General features: G+C 32.2%; 1 protein-coding gene across 2 annotated transcripts in view; it reads right to left on the bottom strand.

Annotated features, from left to right (window-relative positions):
* Positions 1–883: 883 nt before the first annotated feature.
* Positions 884–22,133, bottom strand: part of LOC148621656 (uncharacterized) — a 37,677-nt gene continuing 16,427 nt past the window's right edge. For both annotated transcript variants that reach the window (XM_088576254.1, XM_088576253.1), the window contains exons 5-8: positions 12,911–13,077; positions 8,889–9,007; positions 2,234–2,444; positions 884–1,779 (exon numbers count right to left, since the gene is read on the bottom strand). In XM_088576254.1, the coding sequence (XP_088432380.1) occupies positions 1,521–1,779; positions 2,234–2,444; positions 8,889–9,007; positions 12,911–13,077 (756 nt within the window). In that variant the 3' untranslated portion in view covers positions 884–1,520. The remainder of the gene's footprint in view (positions 1,780–2,233; positions 2,445–8,888; positions 9,008–12,910; positions 13,078–22,133) is intronic.

Below are 22,133 nucleotides of genomic sequence, written 5' to 3' on the forward strand. Positions count from 1 at the left end.
CAATTATAAATTTGAATAAGCAAATGTATTTTTTGTGTGTACAATGAACTATATATCAAATTAGCTTTAGCGCTATTAACCGCAAAAAAGAACTATTTTCTTCCAGAACTGCACTGTACTTACAATGGTTATCATACATTTTTGTAAAACTTTTGAAAGCGATAATTATATTGTTAATGTTTGACCTTTTTTCTAGTTATTATACCAACAACCGTACTGAAAAAAAAGTGAAGGTAACAAAACGGCTGGAATAAAAGTGGTTTGATTTTTTTAAACATGTAAGATACAAAGAACATAAGACCGCGATGAATGACAAGGCATAGTCCATCCAGTAACTTATAAACTTCAGATAATTATAAACGCATTAATAGTCGCGGATTCTTTCAAATGAATATGTTTACGTGAATATGTTATCACGGTTTTGAAAAATAGTAAGCATTTTATCATAGATTATTAAAGTAAATATTCAATTTCAGGGTAAATAATTTTTGGGCTTTAAAATGACCATCGCTTTAAAAGTAAAACTCAATACACCACCAAAAATTAATACCTTTACAGTATTTTAACCAAATAGTGAGCGTTTGAAGACTTTCATAATTCCTAAAAATTGTAAAAATGTCAAATGGTATGTCTTTACCAAGATTACTTTGTATGATATTATAACAATAATGTATTCTGAGCAATTAATGACCGAAAACAAGAACACATTTTGGACGTTGCTGTTTAACCACTTGCCAATAAGATCAGCAGCGAAATAAATGATAAATATCGAACAAATCATTCTACAGAAAAACTACGAGTTGAATAATCAGACATCATGTGCGTAATCACCATGTGTAATGACAAAGGTGACATCATTCTTTTCTGAACTAAAACAACCAAAACAGCTTTACATATAGTATATTTAGGGAATAAGACATTAACACTATTTTTGTGTTTAGAATCAATTTTGCATGAAATATATATTTCTTTTATCCACACCTTAGAAGACACAAACACTGCATCATGAACTATGGTTGACCTGTGACCTTAACAGATCTCATAACTTGAGAAATGTTCATGAGCTTCAGAACAAACAAAAAAAAAACATTGCAAAAATAACCAAGCCAAGTAATATCAATATCAAACTCCCACTACATCTTCGATCAATTAATTCTTTATTCTATTACATCATAGTTCTAACCGAATAATTACTCTATAGTTTTGTATTTGCATACGAATTCGGAGAGAGAATTACAGACCATCTACTTCAGATTTGATTTATCTTCAATCATCCCAGTTATCAACCTAATAATCATCTTGTAGATATGCTATAGGCTATTTATTATATTGAGTGGTATTCAGTATTGCTTTATTCAAACATCACCACTTAACTGACAATTGAAATGAGCATGAGGTCGCTACTTCTATATATGCAATCCAAGTTATTTCCAATCAATTTGTTAACGAACAGCATTTCATAACCGCCTCTACAGTTTCCATTTGTGGAGTTATTAAAATTTGAGAAGTACAAACAACACTCAGAGTCTTGATGAACGATTCTGTTTACCACAGACACCCGAATAAATCAGAGGATGGGTTATTAAATGTTCTACACCATTCGGAAACTCGGCGGTTCCTCGTTTTGTAAATTTGTAATCAATTTTATGCAATGTTTTTGACATTGCCATTGACGGTTCCAATCCGATTTCATCTCTTGCTAACCTGTGTATATGTTTTGCAATGCCGAGACAAGCACTTAGTCCTGTGGATCGGATTCCACCAATGGTGATATAATTTCTGAAAATATTGAATTTTATCAATATATTTTTTTAAATTTTCTCACTAAGATATTACAAGATTTAAACTTCTCTCAATTATGCAAAGTTTTAATTTATGACATATGCTTAATTGCACTGCACCACTAAAATGATTAAATACGATTAAATTACACATTTTTTTCAAAATAAAATAATTAATACATTACCGGGGAATAAAACAGTTGTTTTATCGATACTATTAAATTCAATTTGCTGGAGCTTAATTCTATAAAATAGGGGTTCTGAGTAACTGATTTCATATATGCTAAAATGTTTTCATTCTTATCTTTTTTTTTATCGTTGAAACCACTGATAGCAGCATATCACTGTATTTTGATTTAAAAACAATCCCTGACGTCATTAATAAAACACTTATGGATATAAAAATTTCTTATGGTTTGATTATCAACAATATAGTTTATACTAAAACATACCTTTCAGCATTGGCTATAATTTGATAATCTTTATATTTTGTTGCTGGTCGAACACCAGTGTACATGTTCACGATATCGAAGTTCGATAAAGAAGGGACTGTTTTCCTCCCATGGCACTTCAGCCTCTCTGAGATGACGTCATCAATAGTCGGATTTGGCAATCGAAGGTCAACTTCTTCGGCAGTGGGCCCAATAACTACATTTTCAAAAACTGAAATACAACAAATACAGGAAACTGAAATGTTTTTAAAGGCAGTGATATAAATAATTTCAAACAAAAACATAAAATCAAAATAAAAGTTAAGAATATATGTAAAATACCTAAATGATGACACTTTCTAATGTTGTTTTAAGTTCTTTTCTTTGTTGTATACCTTTCACGGATACAGAAATAGTCATTATATTCCACTTGTATTTTGCTTGCTGTTATTCACACATCTATTCCAGTGCCATCAGTTTGACCTAACTCGTAATATTCAAACCATTAATCTTGATTTTGCAAAAGGGATGCACACTGTTGTTCGGGTGCTGCATCCAGTTGTTACATATACGATTCGTTTCAATTTTACACATACTTGGTGACGCAAGATTTAGAATTAGCAAATGGCTGATAGAATGTCTTTGGTTTAACTTTTCTTAAACCTGAAGATGCCACTGATAATTTTTTTTCAGAGGACCTTGTTTCAGATATGCCAAGTAATCGTGCAGTTGAACAGTTTTCTGATTACGTCTTGACAACATACATTGACAATTCTGCTTTATTTCTGCCGTTACTTTGGGCAGAAGTTCCTTCACCTGTTCGCTGAACAAACAACGGACCGGTGGTATTTCATGCTTCTTACAATATGCAATTTTACAATTCGCAGATGTACCTGTATTTTGGTGCAATTCAACTATGAAATTTGAACAATAAACTGTGCAAAAGGATTATTGGCGCAAGTGAAATGCGGTACAAAAGAGCCCCTTTTTGGCCTAAAAGGGGATCACCCGTAAGGTTAAACTTGCATGATAAAAGACCTCCTTAATATTAAACATCATTTAGAAGCCAAAGGAAAATATCGAACAAATGTAGCAGTAAATGGTTAAAATAACTCCATCAATAACTAGGTCTCAAGTCAAAGTTTCGCCTTTATAAGGATAATCTTTACACAAAGTGAAAAGTATTCTTATATTCTGACTGTTTCAACAAATAGACAGTTTCTAGAAGACATATAGATGACTATGAAAGGATAATCCATCTAGTGTAACGAAACACTTTAAGTATACATAAAACGCTTTTGTCAAACTAAAACAAAGCTGCTTCAAGCCGTTCACCAAACAAAGATTAAAAATGCTGAAGAAATCCATTTGCATTGTATGAGTTATCACATAAAAAGGACAGAATGTTTCCACATACCAGAATAAAAGTTATGATACCAAAGAATAATTAGTTAGTTCATCAATTATGAATTCATATCAATTAAAGATAAATGTATAAATATAGAAATAATGCTGATGCATTAAAGACATTGCAAAATGTGAAAATAGGAAACAGAGGACCATACAAATACACAATGAAGACAACAGAATGAAATACAATGACATCTATAAACTGAAGATAAAACAGCAAAACAGAAATACAAACATACAGCCACTACGTCAAAATTTCGATAATGACCAGTAGTTTTAACCGGTTGTAAGATTTTTTCTTGTTAATATAGAGATGGGTCTTATGAAACTTTATATTTGAATAGTTTCGAAGTATATTTCGTCGCTAATTGTCATATTGTGCCGCACAAACTGCCAAACATGACACTATATGACAATTACAGGAAGAAATGACAACAGTATGCATAAAACCATACAAATAACTGGTTAATCGGAAATACATTTCCAATGGCGAGAATATGTCCCTAAATCTGACTTTGATTAAGGCGGTGTCTCGAAAAACTCTGTTAATCAAGTTTATTATCAAGTTAATTTGGGAGAATGGTTTTAGCACACTAAATTTGATGTCTCCCCTTCCTTTATCTATAGTTATTTTTACATATTTTTGGGGATTGTATTTAAGAAGCAGTCTTCGTAGGAACCATGCAAATTCTGTAATATTTGATACACCCCAAAAAGGCTATATATTTTTTTAATTTTTTTTGTTCTTGTTCTTAAGTTTTTTTGGAAATGCATAATCATTCAATCCAATCTGTCTGCTCTTAGGAGATAGTTCACATTGGAAATTCAATAGTTTCTATAAAAATATGTATGCTTTCCAACCATGAATCACATTTTGCATGATTCTAAGCTGGAGTACTACTTTAAATGAAAAAAAAAGAGTTACGGTCATCTATATGTATGTGTGCTTCAAAAAAGAAACAATGCTGTGAACATATGATAGTAAATTTAACTTAAAACTTAACAATTTCACATGATTAATTTTTAAAATTAGGTTGATAAATAGTTAACGGCTTTCACCATTTTTGTTAAGGAAGGAAAGAGTGAGGCTGGAATTGTTATCCAAAAATTACAAACAATTACTACAACTACTGAGATATAAACATTTAACCTAATCATGGGTGATGAATTTTGACAACACATAAGTACTGAGGCGTACTCGAATACCAAGATTGTTAGGTTGGAGGGGGACTTAATAATATATTACATTTTAAACTTAAACTTTTAATCGTTCCTGAACTTATCATGAACATAGTCAAATGAACTGTATTTACTAACAGTGAACATTTTTGTAGGAAGACTATTAAAACAATAGTCTGATCCTACAAAATCATCATATTTTCCCCGTAAACTTGCTGTACTGGTAATGCAGGTTATATGGAAATCTATCCAGTATTTTTTTATCGATTGGGGATGGACAAATCAATCATCTTACTTTTACATAAAAAAGTCAAGGTAAAATGTCACCAAAAATGATAGGTGCCACAACATATTACCATGAAATATCCACATACAGAATATTGTATTTTTTTAAGTTACAGTCCAGACAAAAAAATGCTTTTAAATCCTATTATTTAACCTTCACAAAACGGCATAACTCAAAGGTCACGAAAAATGGCACACAATACAAGGTCTTTACAGGTTTTTACATACCAAATATCAAAGTTCTTCGTCAAAAGACAAAAGATTTGTGGTCCAAACAAATAATGCCTAAACGAATCTGTTATCTGACCATTACATATAAGGTCAAGGTTAAATGTCCTCAAATATTTTAAGTTCTTATCATAATATACCCACGAACGAGGTATTAATGGCAAACGTCAAAAGACAAAAAAATATGCCTAAGTATATTGTTACTCGACCTTCACATAAAAGATAAAACTCAATGATCATAAAATACGGTACGCGACATAAGATGTTAACATAGAATATCCTGTGTGTATATCCACATACGAAATATCCAAGTCCTATGTCAAATGCAAAGCTGAAAAGAAAGAGAAGAATTCAAACTAAAATATATCTCAATTGTGGCAACATGGAGACATCGTAATGATACACCCGACACACACATACACAAAAAAAACTTCATTAATGCAATTTGATACTTGTAAAAACCAGTTATCCAAGAGAAGGAAATATTCCATTTTCGGTTTTCCATCTTAATTCAACGTTACGTAAAATGTAACTTATCATTTATCGATAAAATATATTAGTCATGGAAACATTAAGCAGTTCAAGTTTAAATAAAAGCATATGCTAATTTTAACAAACGAACCGAGGAAGCATAGATACATTAAAAAAAGTGCGTGTCATACACGATAAGCCGATCCGAAACGTAACTGGCAATACACCGGATTTAAAAAAGAAACAACTAACCTACATACACAGCTATATTAACAACTTCACTAAAATAGCCTTATTATAATTAGCACCTGTTATGATTTAAACACACAATTCAAGTATGACTTATATTCGCGCGATAATTGTATCAGGCATGAAAAAGTCAAAGAAATTCAAAAACATCATATGCGATTTGCAAATTTTGGCCATGCAACAATAAACACAAAAGAAGCGTTTTTTTTTTTTTTTTTTTTTTTTTTTTTTTTTTTTTTTTAATTAACTTTACCAAAATGATATTATAATGTAAAGTATATACGAGAAATATATGATGAATAGAGAAATATGTGCATATTGCTAGACACAGATTTTGGTTGTTTTAATCCAAAGTCAATCTATATCTAAAAGATCATCTAATTTATTACTGTTATCAAGGTTAAGCTTGCTAAGTAAATTGTCTTAGTTATGTATACTCTCATATGCTGAAAATATGGAACTTTAAACATCATGTAATTTTTTTTCTATTTCAATGGTCAATTTGTCCTATAACTGGATATTCCGTTATAATTTTCTAATGACAAAATGAACGCAACAAATTTCAATTGCATAGCAACATAGAATCTCTATTTAAACTAGTATCATTACTTTTTAAGGGACTCCGGTGGGAACATCGTGAGCAGACGGTGTTTTGTAAACTACTTGTACTTTATTTTTCTGTTATAATTTGGAGAATAAAAGCATTTAGAATTTAACTGATATTGCAACGCTTAGCCGACTGAACGTGAGCTAGAATACCCTGTTCGCGATAGTCGAACTCAAAGCCCAATATCGCATTTACTGGCATCAAGCCCCAGAGCTTCTCGGCGAAAAGAGTCGCCCCATTATCGTCACAAATGGTAGTAATATCATAAGAACCAGTCGTAGTAGTAGTATATAAGCACCCTTTGCTTTTCAGAAATACGCCCACCATATTGTCTTTGTATTGTCTAGTTGAGAGCAAGCGATCAACGAGTTGACTGAAGCTTACACCTTGTAATGTATGACTGACAAATTAAAGATCCAATGCCTTTTAACTTTTAACTACCACTACATATGATATAATTGACGCATATCTTTCTTAAGTTGTTTAAATTTATAATAAAAATTCATTGTCTGCTTAGTAAAACCAGATCTTCAAATCTAAATACTATCTATTACATATGCTCACAGCGATCAAGTGCATGATAATATTTACACAATTAAACGGAAGCTTGACACTTTGAATTAAATAAAAAACATTTTCCTTCTTCCAACAAACCATAACACTTGCAACACACAAACATATACTATAAGTAGCACCAAAAAATGGTACGTATCCAACTGATATTGATTTTTAAACAGATGAACGAATTTAATCATTTTTCAAACTTTTCAAAAGTAACTCATTTAATGATAATAGGACTGTTTAGTTGATTGATTTAAAGCCGCAAAAATTAAAGCGCAAATAATTTTCATAATTTACAAATCAGAACGAAAACATGAAGCATGGAAGATCATTATCTAGAATCCAATAACTCGTTGAACCAAATTTTACAGCCATTCACGTCGTCTTTACTTATTTTTACTACCTTATACAGACAGTAATGAGGAACTATTCATATCCAACGTTCAACAAGTCTATAATATAATATGTTCGCGAATTTCACGAAGCCATTGCATTCACACAATCTGTATCGTTCGTAGAGAGCTAGGAGATTTATAATTGTAATATAGTTCAATTGTGAAATATTGAAAAACTTGCTTTGCACCAAATCATAAAAGTTCAAAAAAGAGGAACATTTTTGTCTAGAACGCAGAGGACGCTAAAGTTGAACTTAATAACTCAGGTTTTCGTAAAAGAAAAGATTTCAACTTTCTGTTGACTTTTAGTGGCTAAATGCTTAAGTCTTTCCAGATATTGTAAATCTGTGACCTTTGATCTACGACTTTCCTTATACTTATATATATATAGATAGATAGATTTAATTGATAATTTTATTATCTTGAATTTCCTAAGTAATTGGTTATAATGCTGATAATAATGAGAGGTTACTCCTTGAAACACGTGTACAGCATACCGAAACTGCACAATTATATGATTTGCATTTTTTCAATTTAAATACATGCCATTGACAAAGTTCCATTGATAAATTCCATTGACGTAGATCATTCTTCTGTTGCATACAATCTCAAGTATCAAAAACCAACTACTTGAAGAGTAGAAATTGATGCATAAACATCATTAATGACATTGGTACATTAACCAAAGTTTAATGGCTATTTTCAATGGTTATTTTAACTATAAAAAAACATTCTTCTCTGTTTTTGATTACGTATAATTTGCTATTTGGAATAGTATTTTATAATTTTACTTGATTATGAAATCCTTTACCAGTTTTTTTAACAGATATTTTTAATAACTATAAGACTGCTAGTATCGCTTATGTAGTGGGCATTATATAATAAATTGACTGCCCAAGAGACAGTGACATAGCCTTCAAATGTTGATAATACCTCGAACCGCATACAAGGGCATTATAAGTGTTTAAAGTATATCACATCTCAATATCAGTCATTTTACTGGTAATGTCCATGAGAAACTATTGTGTTTATTTCATCGAGTAGTTTGAAGCGGACGTAACTGTGCGGAAATACCATCTTGATATACTAACCAAACAGAAAAGTTTATTCTCTAATATAATATCATTTCTAGTAGAATACAAGATCATTTTCCAGTCGTATAGTTTTGTATGTTTACCAGTTATCTTAGTATTTATCATTTACTAGTTGGATAATCTTTTCTAAGTATTTACCATTTACCAGCGGGCATTTTTTTTTATTATTTGATTATTCGTGAGTTTGGTTATCTTACCGGACTTGAAAACAATAACTCCTTTTGTGACTTCTGTTGGAACTGGTAAAATACTACTTGAAATTATATTCTTAGCTTGTTGTCCATAGATAATGTATTGGCCTTTGCGAGGTTTTATTCTGAAAACAAAATTTAAGATACGAAGAATTAATCCATAATTGAAATATAACGTCTGAATAAAAAAAGAATTGAATTATAAAAAAAAATGATACTAATACTGACTATAGGATGTTTTAACAGTTAAGCAATTAGTTTCGTAATGTAAAATGTTTTTCTTTTTAAATTTTATTGTTTTGTCAAAAAAAAAGAAGAAAAAAACAAAAAAACAAAAATACACCCCCCAAAATAAATACAGAATGATACATCTGGTCCACAATTAACTCTTAATTTATAATAGCTGTGCTTCAGCACGTAATATACCCATTCCATTGCTCAGAAATTGAAAGTATAATAACTCTTAAACGACAAATCGTAAGATGCTAAAGACCAATAATGTACAAAAAATATCAAGCAATAAGAAATATTTTGGGGATATCGCACAAGGTTGAGGATGGATTGTACCATAATAGGCCCATTAAGAGACCGCTTACATAATGTACTGCTATGTAGACTGTACTATTATTGTGACAGATTATATGATACCTTACAAGCCAGAATAAAGCGAACACATATAAGGCTAAAATGCATTAGGTCCCCAAGAAGTTAACTTGAACCTTCAGCAATTTTAATTTCTTCCATCACTCCTATAATTTGAAAATAAATGAATCTTTAATGAGTTTCGTGATGCAAATATGGAAACTCGTGTTGTTATGATACTCTGTATTGGCCTTTAATTACCACTGGTAAATTAGCCGGATGATAAATATTTCAGAAGTACATCCGACCTATTGATTGTTTTAAACAACCAGAATATAATCTTTTATGCCACAGGAATTTCGTTATTTCCAGTTGGTGAGGACATATGATCTTGTGAGCATATTAATAAGGAGCTTTAAAATTGGTGCATTGCACAGTAAAAATTATAGCAAGCAAATCAACAATAAATAACAAGAAAAGAAAGACAAAAGTACATATTTATGCAAATCATATGCGAACATTAAGTACTGAAATTACGAGTGCAAGAAGTCGGTAACACTATTAGCGACTTCAAAATGGGCGAGCAAATTGAGAATATATAATGTGGCCATTAGTCGAAAGAATCCACTTGAAACATAAAATAAAAAGATTTTCACAATAGAAAGTTTTAAGTCTTAAATTCAGATCTTTGCTGGCAGATGTTATTTTTTTCCTACCAATGATTATTAGATGCATGAGAAATAAAGAAAAATATTAACACACACCTAAACATACCTAAGGGTGCACTATACATTTACATTTAGACACATTTATTTCGTATGAACTTTTGGAACTACAAATGCAAAATTGCAAGAAAATGAATCGAAAAGGATGTTATCATTTGTCCGCTTTTTCCACCCCCTCCATGAATGCTTTCACCCTGTGCTAGTGTCTAAGTGTCTGATATTTTATAAAAGATAGTATTTGGCTGTCAGTTTTGGAAAGGCACCCCTGATTTGTACTAAAACTCAGAAATATATTTTTTTCACTACGTTACCATGGCTACTGGATTTTATTACCATAATCACTAAATTACTGATAAATAACTGGAACCTCCACACACTAAGGATTAGAAAAATATGTATTTTTTATGGAAAAAAAACACTTGAAAGTTTTGTGTGGACCTATAAAAACAGTTTATTTCAACAAAATGAGACCAAATTTCAGAATTGACCTAACCGTATAGTACTACCTAAACCAAATGTATTTCTTCTAATAAGAGTAAAAAATCGGAAAACCAAACAGACAACTAGAAGCCCTGTATATCACAGGAGCTCCGCCCCATTTGTTTGTAGTGATTTTTTTTTTAGTAAATCAAATGTGTCTGTAAGACACTAATGATGCCCCCGCTCGCTAGATTTGTCAAATTAGGAACATGTTTATTTTTGTATGAAGAACATGATTTTCAGATTCAGAAATCATTCCAAGACTTGTGTTACTCATAGTCTGGTGATCAATTTGGGTATCAGAAATTCCTTAATATATGGATATCTACATATTGTATCTTGGCGACATAGAGTCATGAAATTCTGATTGGTAGTGTCAGACTAGTTGCGATGAGAAAAAGGGGGCCAATGGACGTATTAATGGACACATAAAAAATGTTAATACCCCCATAACAAATCCCTTTGTTGCTTTGAATATATTTCTGACAAAAATAACAAAGTCTAACTACCACCCAGTTCCGTAATATTTCATGAAAATCAAGATCCTATGACCTTGCACACCATCATTATGTGTAGAAACATCCTGCAAAACTATTTTAGATGAAGAGATAGCCATACAAGCCATATAGCCCTATTTCTGATGAAAATGACTAAGTCTAACTTTCACAAATTTCCGTAATATTTCACGAAAAATCAAGATCATAAGACCTTGCACACCATCATCATGCGTAGAAACATTCTGCAAAAAAATATTTTAGATGTAGTTCAAAAACTGTACTAGGTGATAGCCGGACAAGCAATGATCCATATATTTCAGAGTAAAATGTAAAGTGTAACTATCCGCAATTTCCGTAATATTTCATGAAAATCAAAATCCTTTGGTCCTGCACACCCTCATCATGTGTCGAAATATCCTGTAAAATATTTTAGATGCAGTTCAAAAACTGTACGAGGAGATAGCCGGACAAGCCATGATCATGTGTAATCTGGACGGACGAACGGACGGACGGATAGGGGTAAATCAATATGCCCCCGACAGTTTGTAGCGGTGGCATAAAAAAAGAACAAGTCAAAGAATAACCTCATAGACTGATTTAAATTTTACGTCCTATAGCAGATGTTTCATGCATTTCAGAACGAGAATGATCGATAATTGAATAGATACTGCTTGCATTAGTCAGGCACGGTAAAATCTTAATTCTATACCCACAGAAATATAAACACAAAGATAGGCCTGCAACCCCACTAAGACACATTATTCTGACTTCGAGCCAACTCTCTCTCTCTCTCTCTCTCTCTCTCTCTCTCTCTCTCTCTCTCTCTCTCTCTCTCTCTCTCTCTCTCTATATATATATATATATATGTGTGTGTGTGTACTAAGTTACAGCCCTAGATTAATCCTACGAGGAGGAATGACCCGGCCAGCGAAAACTATATTTTAGCTTAGCTGGCCCAGTGGTCTAGGGCGCTGGACTTTGTGCAGGCGGTGTTGCCATAGATATCACAGCAGTATGAGTTCGAGTCCCGCGGAGGGAACGACCAAAAATTTGCATCGCAAATTTGACAGTTCTAACATCGTTGAGAATTTTTCAGACCTTTCTATACGTTTATATATCTTCCCTGTATCAATTTGATCCGATGGAGCAGTGTAGCAAATAGAGTCGTCACATTCTGAGACGTTGTATATATATATATATATTCTGGTAGTACTTAGAATAAATTTGTCATCTTGGAACAGACACATCATACCGGTCGACGCAATTAATCATAATGGCGGCCGTGGGACTTTAGAAACATTTGGTTTAATCTTGATTTAAATATCCTTCACATGTTATTAGATTGTAAAGGAGTTCAATATAGAAATAAATTCCATTTGCAGATGCGGTGGAATGTCACAATAGATAAATGAAAAGTTAATAACAAGAACGTCATTCCTTTTGTTGATTTCGTTTACAATTTTACCCTTTCGTAAAATTCTTAGAATTGAGTGACAAGGAAAAAAAGAAAGAAAATCTTTTATGCTGTTCATTATTCCATGTGTAATATATATGATATTGAAGCCGATAAAAAATATCCATTTAATACAGAATCAAAATTACAATGTTGCTGGTTCATGTTTACCATTTTTTATGACGTGCAAGAATCAAACTTTGTGCGTGAAGAACAGACAAACAAATGTACATCCAGAAATATATATGTCATCAATTCTAGCATATAAAAACTACACAGAAGACTATTTACTTGAAGGAAGCATCGGATTCTCCCAAAAGTTGATGGACGACATCACCAAACAAACCAGCACAATTTAACACCAGCCGTGCTCTGTATGATGAACTCGTTGAAGATATGTTCCAGATATCCATAGAACTATCAAAGTCAAAACTATTGACCAGTGTCTTCGTGTATATCTGAAAGAAAGAGAAATGGAAAGAATTTCTTTTTTATCGTTTCGTCTTCGCCTAAATTTTGTTATAATCAATTATGAATTGCAAAAGAGGGCTAAAATACGAAAACTCTGATATGAAAGTAACGTCTTTTACATCAAAATTCGATTTAGTATAGTCCGCTCATAAGTCTAATATAAAGAATTATAAAACATATTGAAAGCTTCTTTTAAAAATTGAAATACATCGTTTTTAAGGACACTTTGTTTCACATTTGTTCAGCATTTCTGAATAAAGTAAGGCAAAAACAATGAAGAAACAATGAAGAAACGCAAGTGTTGTTTGATCAATAGGATATGTTGGACAGGTGGAAGTCCAATGTTTCTCCGCGTCTAACTTTAAAAAATAAAGTTTTAAAAGATAACAAAAAAATGTCATGTCAAACTCTTCAAACCACAACTACGATGCGGATCCTATAAGTTATTTAGCTATTTTTAATCAATCATTCATTTATCATGCGTGTCAAGGCAGTTATTTGACATATGGCAATTCCAATATTTTTCCTCGGTTAACTCTAAACTGGAAAAGTAATTACAAATTAGTGAAGAGGAAAAATGTCTGTGATTTGAACATATACTGCCCATGCTAGACAACAAGAATGAACTCAAAGATATTGAGCATATATTTAATACGCTATCATAAGAATAGAAATCAATGACATCCTACCCTATTGTCAAAGGTCACTGACTGATCAGCTTAGATCTGTTTCATGTGTTCACATGGAGGCCATGTTTTTTTTTTTGGCTTTTGACGTATTTGAATCATCCCACCGCTTCGTTATTTTTTGCCGAAACTTAATTAGCTGCTGTCATTCATAGTATAGTAAAGGAAGATAAGGAAACTTAAAATATGATATGATCGGTTTGAAAACATCATGAAATACTTTAATATATCATTTTTAATTGTCACTAAATATTTCAGAATTGGTCAATTGCTGTCAACTCTTGTGATGGTGAGAATCTCAACATTTTTTAATCAATTAGTGATATGGCTCTTTATAATTTGCCATCATCTGCAGATATTGAGATATTTTGTACTTTGACTTCAATGACATTGTTAAAGTTCGGGTTTTTTTGGGTTGTAGCTAGGCTTAGGGTGTTATTCTCTTTTCTCTGATAACAACTCCCTCATTTTCTTTGAGTTCTAGATTGCTTGATCTTATTGTTTCATTTATAAATACACAATGACCACTGACCCAGGATCCAAGGTGAAGGAAAGTGTTTAAATACTCGCAGACATGTTATGTACATATTTATATTATGTTAAGGTTATGTTCGCAATATATTCCACTCTGTGTGTAGCCAGGACAGTGCATTATGGTTGTGTTATTACCCTAATTTTTTTCCGAGGCAGTCGGTATAGTTTCGCTTTTTACCCTTTGACCTTTAAGACGCTCTATCTATGGAAACACATGTCACCTGATCGCTATTCTTTTTCCCGAAATTTGAAATGCGTGACGTGTTATTTCCTTGAATGAAATGTAGAAAAATATTAGTTAAAAGAACAAAATTTTACTGCGTCCGCTATCTGTTTTTAAAAGATAGTACTTGTTGTACTGTTCTTTTAAATTGGGTGTTTTTTTTCAAATTCTCCCTTTAACTAATTCCTCCTGATTCAATCCAAACATTCATATTTCATTACATGTATTGAATACTAATTTCACCAACTTTGCACTGTTGCAATTTTATGCCGCCTGTTTGTATTGCAATATACCGGAAACAATTAACCGGGAGGTTTAGCGCTCTACGAACCCAATTCGACCCACCATTTCCATCGTAAAAGCCTGTACCAAGTCAGGACCATTGCGATTGTTTTCATTTTTCCGGTTTTAACCCTGATATTGCCATTTGTTATACGGACAATCCTTTTTATTAATTTCGACCAAATTGATTCATCAGTCGCCAGAGCATATGGACTGTTATATAAAGGCTGTTAGCATCTGCAATGATCTAACCTCTGCAGGAAAATAGTTCCATTGGCATTCCCCGTTAAGGTTCAATAACAAACACTTGGCTTACAGGTCTCCTATACAGTTATTTTTAAAATTCAAGTCTTAATTCCATGTTTCCAGTAGTTAAACAAAACCAATAAATAACTTTTACTCCGAACTAAATATGCATTTTTTTTGTTTGAATTTTAATAACGATCAGACATAACATAATTGACTTTTAGCTCTCTAAACTATTATCTTTAGTTGTTCATTTCTATGCATTTACCTAAATAAATATGTCATTTACTTTGAATATTTTTAGTATTACTTATTTACAAGACATTTGTATAGCGCATTATATAAAAATGCATTTACTCTAAGCGCTTTATCTTTAGAGTAGATATTAAACACAAGCAGAAAATACATATGATATCTAAAAAATACTCGACATATCAACAGAAAATAGAAAAATTATTAAATGCAAAAATAAAAAAATGTATTCAAGTTGTCTACAAAATGTAAGACGCATACAAAGCTATTTGATGTTTAACTAGGAAGAATAAAATATCGGCAGAAAATACCGAAGCGTCAGCAGTGGGATGATTCAAATACGTCGCCTAAAACATGGCCTAAACGTGAACACACGAAACAGAAAAAATATACATACACAATGTAACGAACCGAATAAAAAAGATTACACATGAAGATAAGAGAAACAAGACGTCACACAACTAAAGCACTGGTCATATGAAAACACACACAGACACAAACGGGAGGGCTATTAAGTGCTTCGTAAGGGTAAGCACGCCCTCTCCACTTTGCCAGCTGCACCCTGCCATACTACAAGCGGGCTTACTCTGTTAACAATTTACCAGTAATAATACAATCCAGCGACACGTGTCAAGCACTGTTGACATTATGGTGTAATCATTCATTTTTCACTAAGTAACATATTGTGTGCGCAGTAGATAACTTGGTAATAGTGGACAAATATCCGAAATTCACAAAATTAGGTTAAGATAACCAAAATTTTCCACAAGAGAGTTAATTGGTGTAAGCACCAAATGTTTGGACCGGGTAAAGGATTTTTTTTATACAGAAAAGGAATTGGGAATTTTAAACTATAACTTTAGAAAAGTTTGACTCGTTTTTAGTCATCATTAGTGACTTGCGGATTGGGATCTCACATTTGGCAACAGAGGACGAGGTCGTCATGATGATAAATGTGAATTTAACATTTGACCTTAGAAGCACCAGGAGCCTGATTTCAGTTTAACAGATAGTTAACCTGTTATATCAAGAGCAATATAAAGCAAGGATCTTCCAGTTTCATATCTGTAACAAATGTTTATAGCTCACCTTTAATAAGGGTTTGTTAAGGAGTAATCAAGGGAACCAAGGTTATAGCGGTAATCAAAAGATTGTAATACGGGGACAAAGACCAGACATGGAAAACAGACATATACAACAAAGAACATAAAGTAACTAAAATCATTCATACAAAGTAACAAAAGCAAATGAGCAACTCGGAATATGAAGCTGTATATGACATTATTACTTAACAAAATATCAATGATTCAACTTTTCCCTCTTGCTGGTTACATTTGCCTCGGTTTAGTTCTCAAGGGCATGGGTACCATAATTAAGGAGTTGGAATTTAGGGGACATTTATCATTGAAACTTTAATTTGAGATATTTTAGATGACGTGTCAAAGTGGAATATTTTGCTGAGAAGTATCTAGAAACATACTTAAAATATGTATTACTGTTGCTGAGAATTAACTTAAATCTAAAAATGTGGTGAAAGTCATTCAAGTGTGAAATTGGGAGAAGATAAGTTCATTGTTGTCAGAGTGTCATGTAACCACATAGATTAAGTATGGTGGGTCTTGGGTAAAAGTTGCAGAGATTTTGACTTAGTTGAAATGTGATGCATGTCAGTCATGTGCCAAATGGAGGTCAAGATCAGTTGAATGTTCGATTCAACCACCAAAAAGTATGAGATCAAATATATGCCCACCAAGGATGCATAGACCATTTATTTATCTATTTAGTCTATTAGGTATTACTACTTTAAGACGGTGTGCACAAACGTAATAGTTGATGGCTCATGACAAGGACAAGGTCACTTTTTGGTTATATTTTTGGTAAGGAAATTATGTTCACAACCAAACAACAAATTCATATTTGGCGAATAAATTCATTATTACATAGTTTATCATACATGAAAATATACAGTTGTTTCTTTGGTGCAGAGATATTTTTGTGGGTGTAAATATGTCCGAATAAAAACTACCAAAATTTACCATTCTTGACCGTTTATATTAAATGACGTCAAATTTGTTGCACCACTTTCACATCATTTAAACACCTCATTTAAAAAAGATGTCACATTTCATATCACAAATGCATCCTTCTCAAAGTTGAATGATAGTTTGAATTAATTGGTACAATTCAAAAAATACAAAGAAAGGATTGAAATTTATAGAAAAATAGGAGAATATTCTTTAATTTTGTTGCTTTGCAGTAGATAACTATAAAAATACATTTTCTGAGCTACCAATAGTCAATATGAAACAAAAATTATATCATTCGGCATAAATATGATATAAACATTACATTTAAACAAAAATGTTCAGTGGGATGACATTTACCCTATGTCATCCATGTCAAAGGATCTGCCTGTTTCTTACATGGACAGCCTCTTAAAGTTATCAAATGGAGACTACACTGCTATCGATGTTGCTCCCAGAAAGAATTCCTATGTGTTTCATCTCAGGTGAGACAAAAATTACTGAAGAATTAAAGTACCAAAAAACACTTGTGAAAAACTTAATTAGTACCTACTTAAACTAAAAAGATTAAACAACATAAAACAATCAATACATCAAAACTCTCAAACTTACATCATGAAAAAATGAGATGACTAGAATATTGTATGTTATACTGAAAATATGCTAGACATTATAAAAAAAGTGCAAGGCAATCTATATTTACTTCTCGCTATTGAGAATCTATACATACTCCTGAGACAATTCGAATGGTTTACATAACATATATTTTTAGAGCTTCGGAGTTCCGTGTTAAATCTTGCATCGTCTCTGTTAAAACAATATATTATACAACATAAAATGGAAAAGAAAGAAAAAAATGTGTTATATTCAACTCACTCAATGAGGCATTTATAATCGGACTAATATTTCATGAAGTGCTAGTGCTTTAGTAGTCTGCAGTTAATAAAACATAGATTCGCAGTAACTCATGTTACATATTTAAAATCATATCATATTACGTAATAAAACGGCATACGCCATTATCTATCATATCTTGAAATATGAGAATCTGATCTTGAACTTGATATCACAAAGCAATAAATCACGCGATAAATATTTACATCGGAACAGAAATAAAATATATATCTCTCTGAACGCACGAATATGATAGCACCACGTTACCAAATAATAGACAAAATAAGTAGAGAACATATTTTAAGAACATTTGATCAAATTAAGTATAAACTAAAACTCAAAATAAAAAATAAACATTTTGAAAATGCAAAGCCATGGCATTGTTACAAAGGCAAAGTCATTAACATATTGAAGTGTATGATGATTGAAAAAAAAATCAATATCAAACACGTCCACTTCCGGTGGAGCATTCTCCAGACATGGGCATGTACATTTTTAATAAAAACTTTAGTAATTTCAAATCACTCTCAGAATAGCGGTGTGACTAATAATTGTAATAGAGAACCGTAGTAAATCCTATGATCACTTTGACTTGTGTCAATGGAGCTACTTAAATTCGGCAAGAATGTGTCAAGTTCGGTGGGTAGTCAATCCGGTAAGACGTCGAATCTAATTGAAGATATATTGTCTCATATGGTAGATTGAAACTTCATATCGAACGATGAGATTGTGATGTCGATCGTAAAACTTCTGTAGAGATGATATTAACAAAAATTGAATATGCCCTTGATTCAAAAGTTTATGGGACAGAAAAAATACCGTGAACAGATCACAATCTCGACAGTAACTGTGAAATGTATACTCCATAGGCTGAAGAATTTGGTATATTGCCCTTAGAAAGGGGAAGCTTACTATTGGAAAGTCAGAATCATCACGTTTGGTACAAAGTTTCGATTTCAAACATCCAGTAAAATATAATAGTCATCAATCCATAGAAAAGAAAATGTTAAGGATGTTAAGGATGCTGAGTACAAATAAAAAGATCTACCTTCACATTTCATGCGGGTACGAATCCAACTATTTACATAAAGGGGGCGATGATTCCGATAAAGAAAGGGCTGCTGTCTTCTATTTGCTCCTTTTTGGTGCAAAATTCTATACAAACTTATAACCAATGGGTGATTCAACCGCAGACATCATATAGACGCGTCTGTCCTGTTTCATGGAATCAAGAACAGCGGCATTTATAAAAATGGAACTTTTCTTTGCATTATACAGTTATGCCGAAAGAGTACGTTCAATAATTTATGACCACGGAAGATATTATTATCCCATATCCCTCTGAACAAAAAAAAAACAAAACAAAAACCCACTAAACAATACTATGAATCAAATGCACTGGAAACTGAAGGCTAGGTTGAAACAAGTTGTGTATCTATCAAAATCTAGACATATTTCAGAACCGTTATCGCCTCGTGACAATATGTTATTCGAAACTAGATATGTCTAGGATTATATTTGATAATTCAGCTATAGGTGATCATGTGACTTAAAAGTGAATGGTTAGTGTCATCAGACCTTATTGCTGAAGCATATTCTAAGACTTCGACGTAGTTATTAATGTACGTGTCTATGGAACTAGGTGCCCATAAGCGTATTTACCGGACACATTGATGACTACGCGATAATTTTTAGCACGTGAAATACTGTGAAATACAGCTAATCAAGTGAGAAATAAGCAGTACATGTATCTTAGGCTAATAGCTTGTAGATCAATCATGCAGGATGTCGGGAAAGTTTTGTATTTGTTTATTTAGGTTTTACATGTAAACCGACAAACCTGAATATCACATCAACTGACGCGATGCGACAATGCAACGTGAAATTTTTGTGTGATATTTAAAAGACTAAGAATGGTGAATTTAAGTTCAATGTTAACAATTTACAACAATAATCCTGGCTTTAGATACGTTTGAAGTCGATACAGGTTCTTTCCTTTTACCTTTCCCTATTTTTGCAATAATGACAATTATTTGAGGCGTAAAAATTCCAACAATCAATATAAATATATTCAGTACACGAGTACTTTGATTTGCTATCCCCTTTGATTATCTATTGCCTGGAGTTGATCAGTTCGGTACATTTGATATAACCATTCAAGACATAAAAGTATTGTGATGTTAAACTCGGAATGACCACAATCAAAATTAATCCTTTTTGATTATTTGCTAATATTATTACAAGACAATTGATAAATACGTCTATTCCAAAGCTGTTTCTTGTCCTATTGGACCCTTGTCTAAGGGTGGTCTACTATCTTCAGTTACACGGTTCATTGGTTAATCAATTAGTCGTCCGTAGTTTCCAGGTTTATGTACAGCAACATCCTGGATTTTTGCCCCGGAGAGATGGGTACAAAATGGGTATTGACCACATATTAATTGGTGAAGCTCGTTTTGATTCCGATTGCTTGTGTCTAAACTTCCTATTGATTTCGTTCAAAAAGATGTAATAAAGGGCAGCTTGATACTTTCCATCACTTAGCTCAAGTACACCAATGTCTTCCATATATTAGGACAGTTTACATAAATGCTTAACAATAAGCTGATTTTGTGCACTATGACCGGTTATCAAGCTTTCCTGACCATGCTTATACAACATGAACCCTGCATCTAAAGATTTTCTCTTCCTTTATCTGAACAGACTAGTTAAAGTATTCAATATGAAGCATCCACAGTTAGAAAGCAATTTAATACTGTATCCTTAAAGCTAATGTGGCAATATCTTTTAAGCATAACTATTCTACTAAAGTCATCTATTCTACCAATCACGATAAAACGCCAACTGATTAATTCATGGTTGTTATTGATGTCCTATACAGGTGATTTGGTGTATTTATTTTATACAATCGTCTCTCTTATCTACCACTTTGTTTTGATTCAGCGAAATCTTTCCCATGAATGAAATCCATAAAATCACTTTGACACCTTTTCGTAATTTTCGTTCAGAATTCCCCAAGCATCTTTAAAAAAGAGTATAATACAACATATAAAAACAGAGTACCAGTATATAATACAGCGTATAATAACAGAGTATCAGTATATAATACAGCATAAAATAACAGAGTACCGGTATACAATACAGCATATGATAACAGAGTGCCGGTATACAACATAGCATATGATAACAGAGTACCGGTATACAACATAGCATATGATAACAGAGTACCGGTATACAATACAGCATATGATAACAGAGTACCGGTATACAATACAGCATATGATAACAGAGTACCGTATAGATCACAGCATATGATAACAGAGTACCAGTATATAATACGGCATTTAATAACAGAGTACCAGTATATAATAAGCATATATAAAAGAGTACCAATATACAATAGAACACATGATAACAAAGTATCAGTATACAATACAGCATATGATAACAGAGTACCAGTATACAATTCAGCACATTTAAGATAGTATCAGTATATAATACAGCATAAGATAAAAGAGTACCAGTTTACAATACAGCATATGATAATAAAATATCAGTAAACAATACAGCATATGATCACAGAGTACCTTTATATGATACAGCATGAAAACAGAGTACCAGTATATGATACAGCACATTATACAAGAGTCTAGATATACAATACAGTATATGATAACAGAGTACCAGTATATAATACAACATATATAACAAGTACCAGTATACAATACAGCATATAATTATAGTGTACCAATATATAATACAGAATATAATAACACAGTAGCAGTAAACAATACAGAATACTATAACAGAGTACCAGTATATAATACATCATATAATAACAGAGTACCAGCATACAATACAGCATATAATAACAGAGTACCAGTTTATAATACAGCATACAA

The sequence above is a fragment of the Perna viridis genome, chromosome 3 (genome assembly GCF_037379345.1).
Source record: "Perna viridis isolate PV_CMFRI_1.1 ecotype Kerala chromosome 3, ASM3737934v1, whole genome shotgun sequence".
Lineage (NCBI taxonomy): Eukaryota > Metazoa > Mollusca > Bivalvia > Mytilida > Mytilidae > Perna > Perna viridis.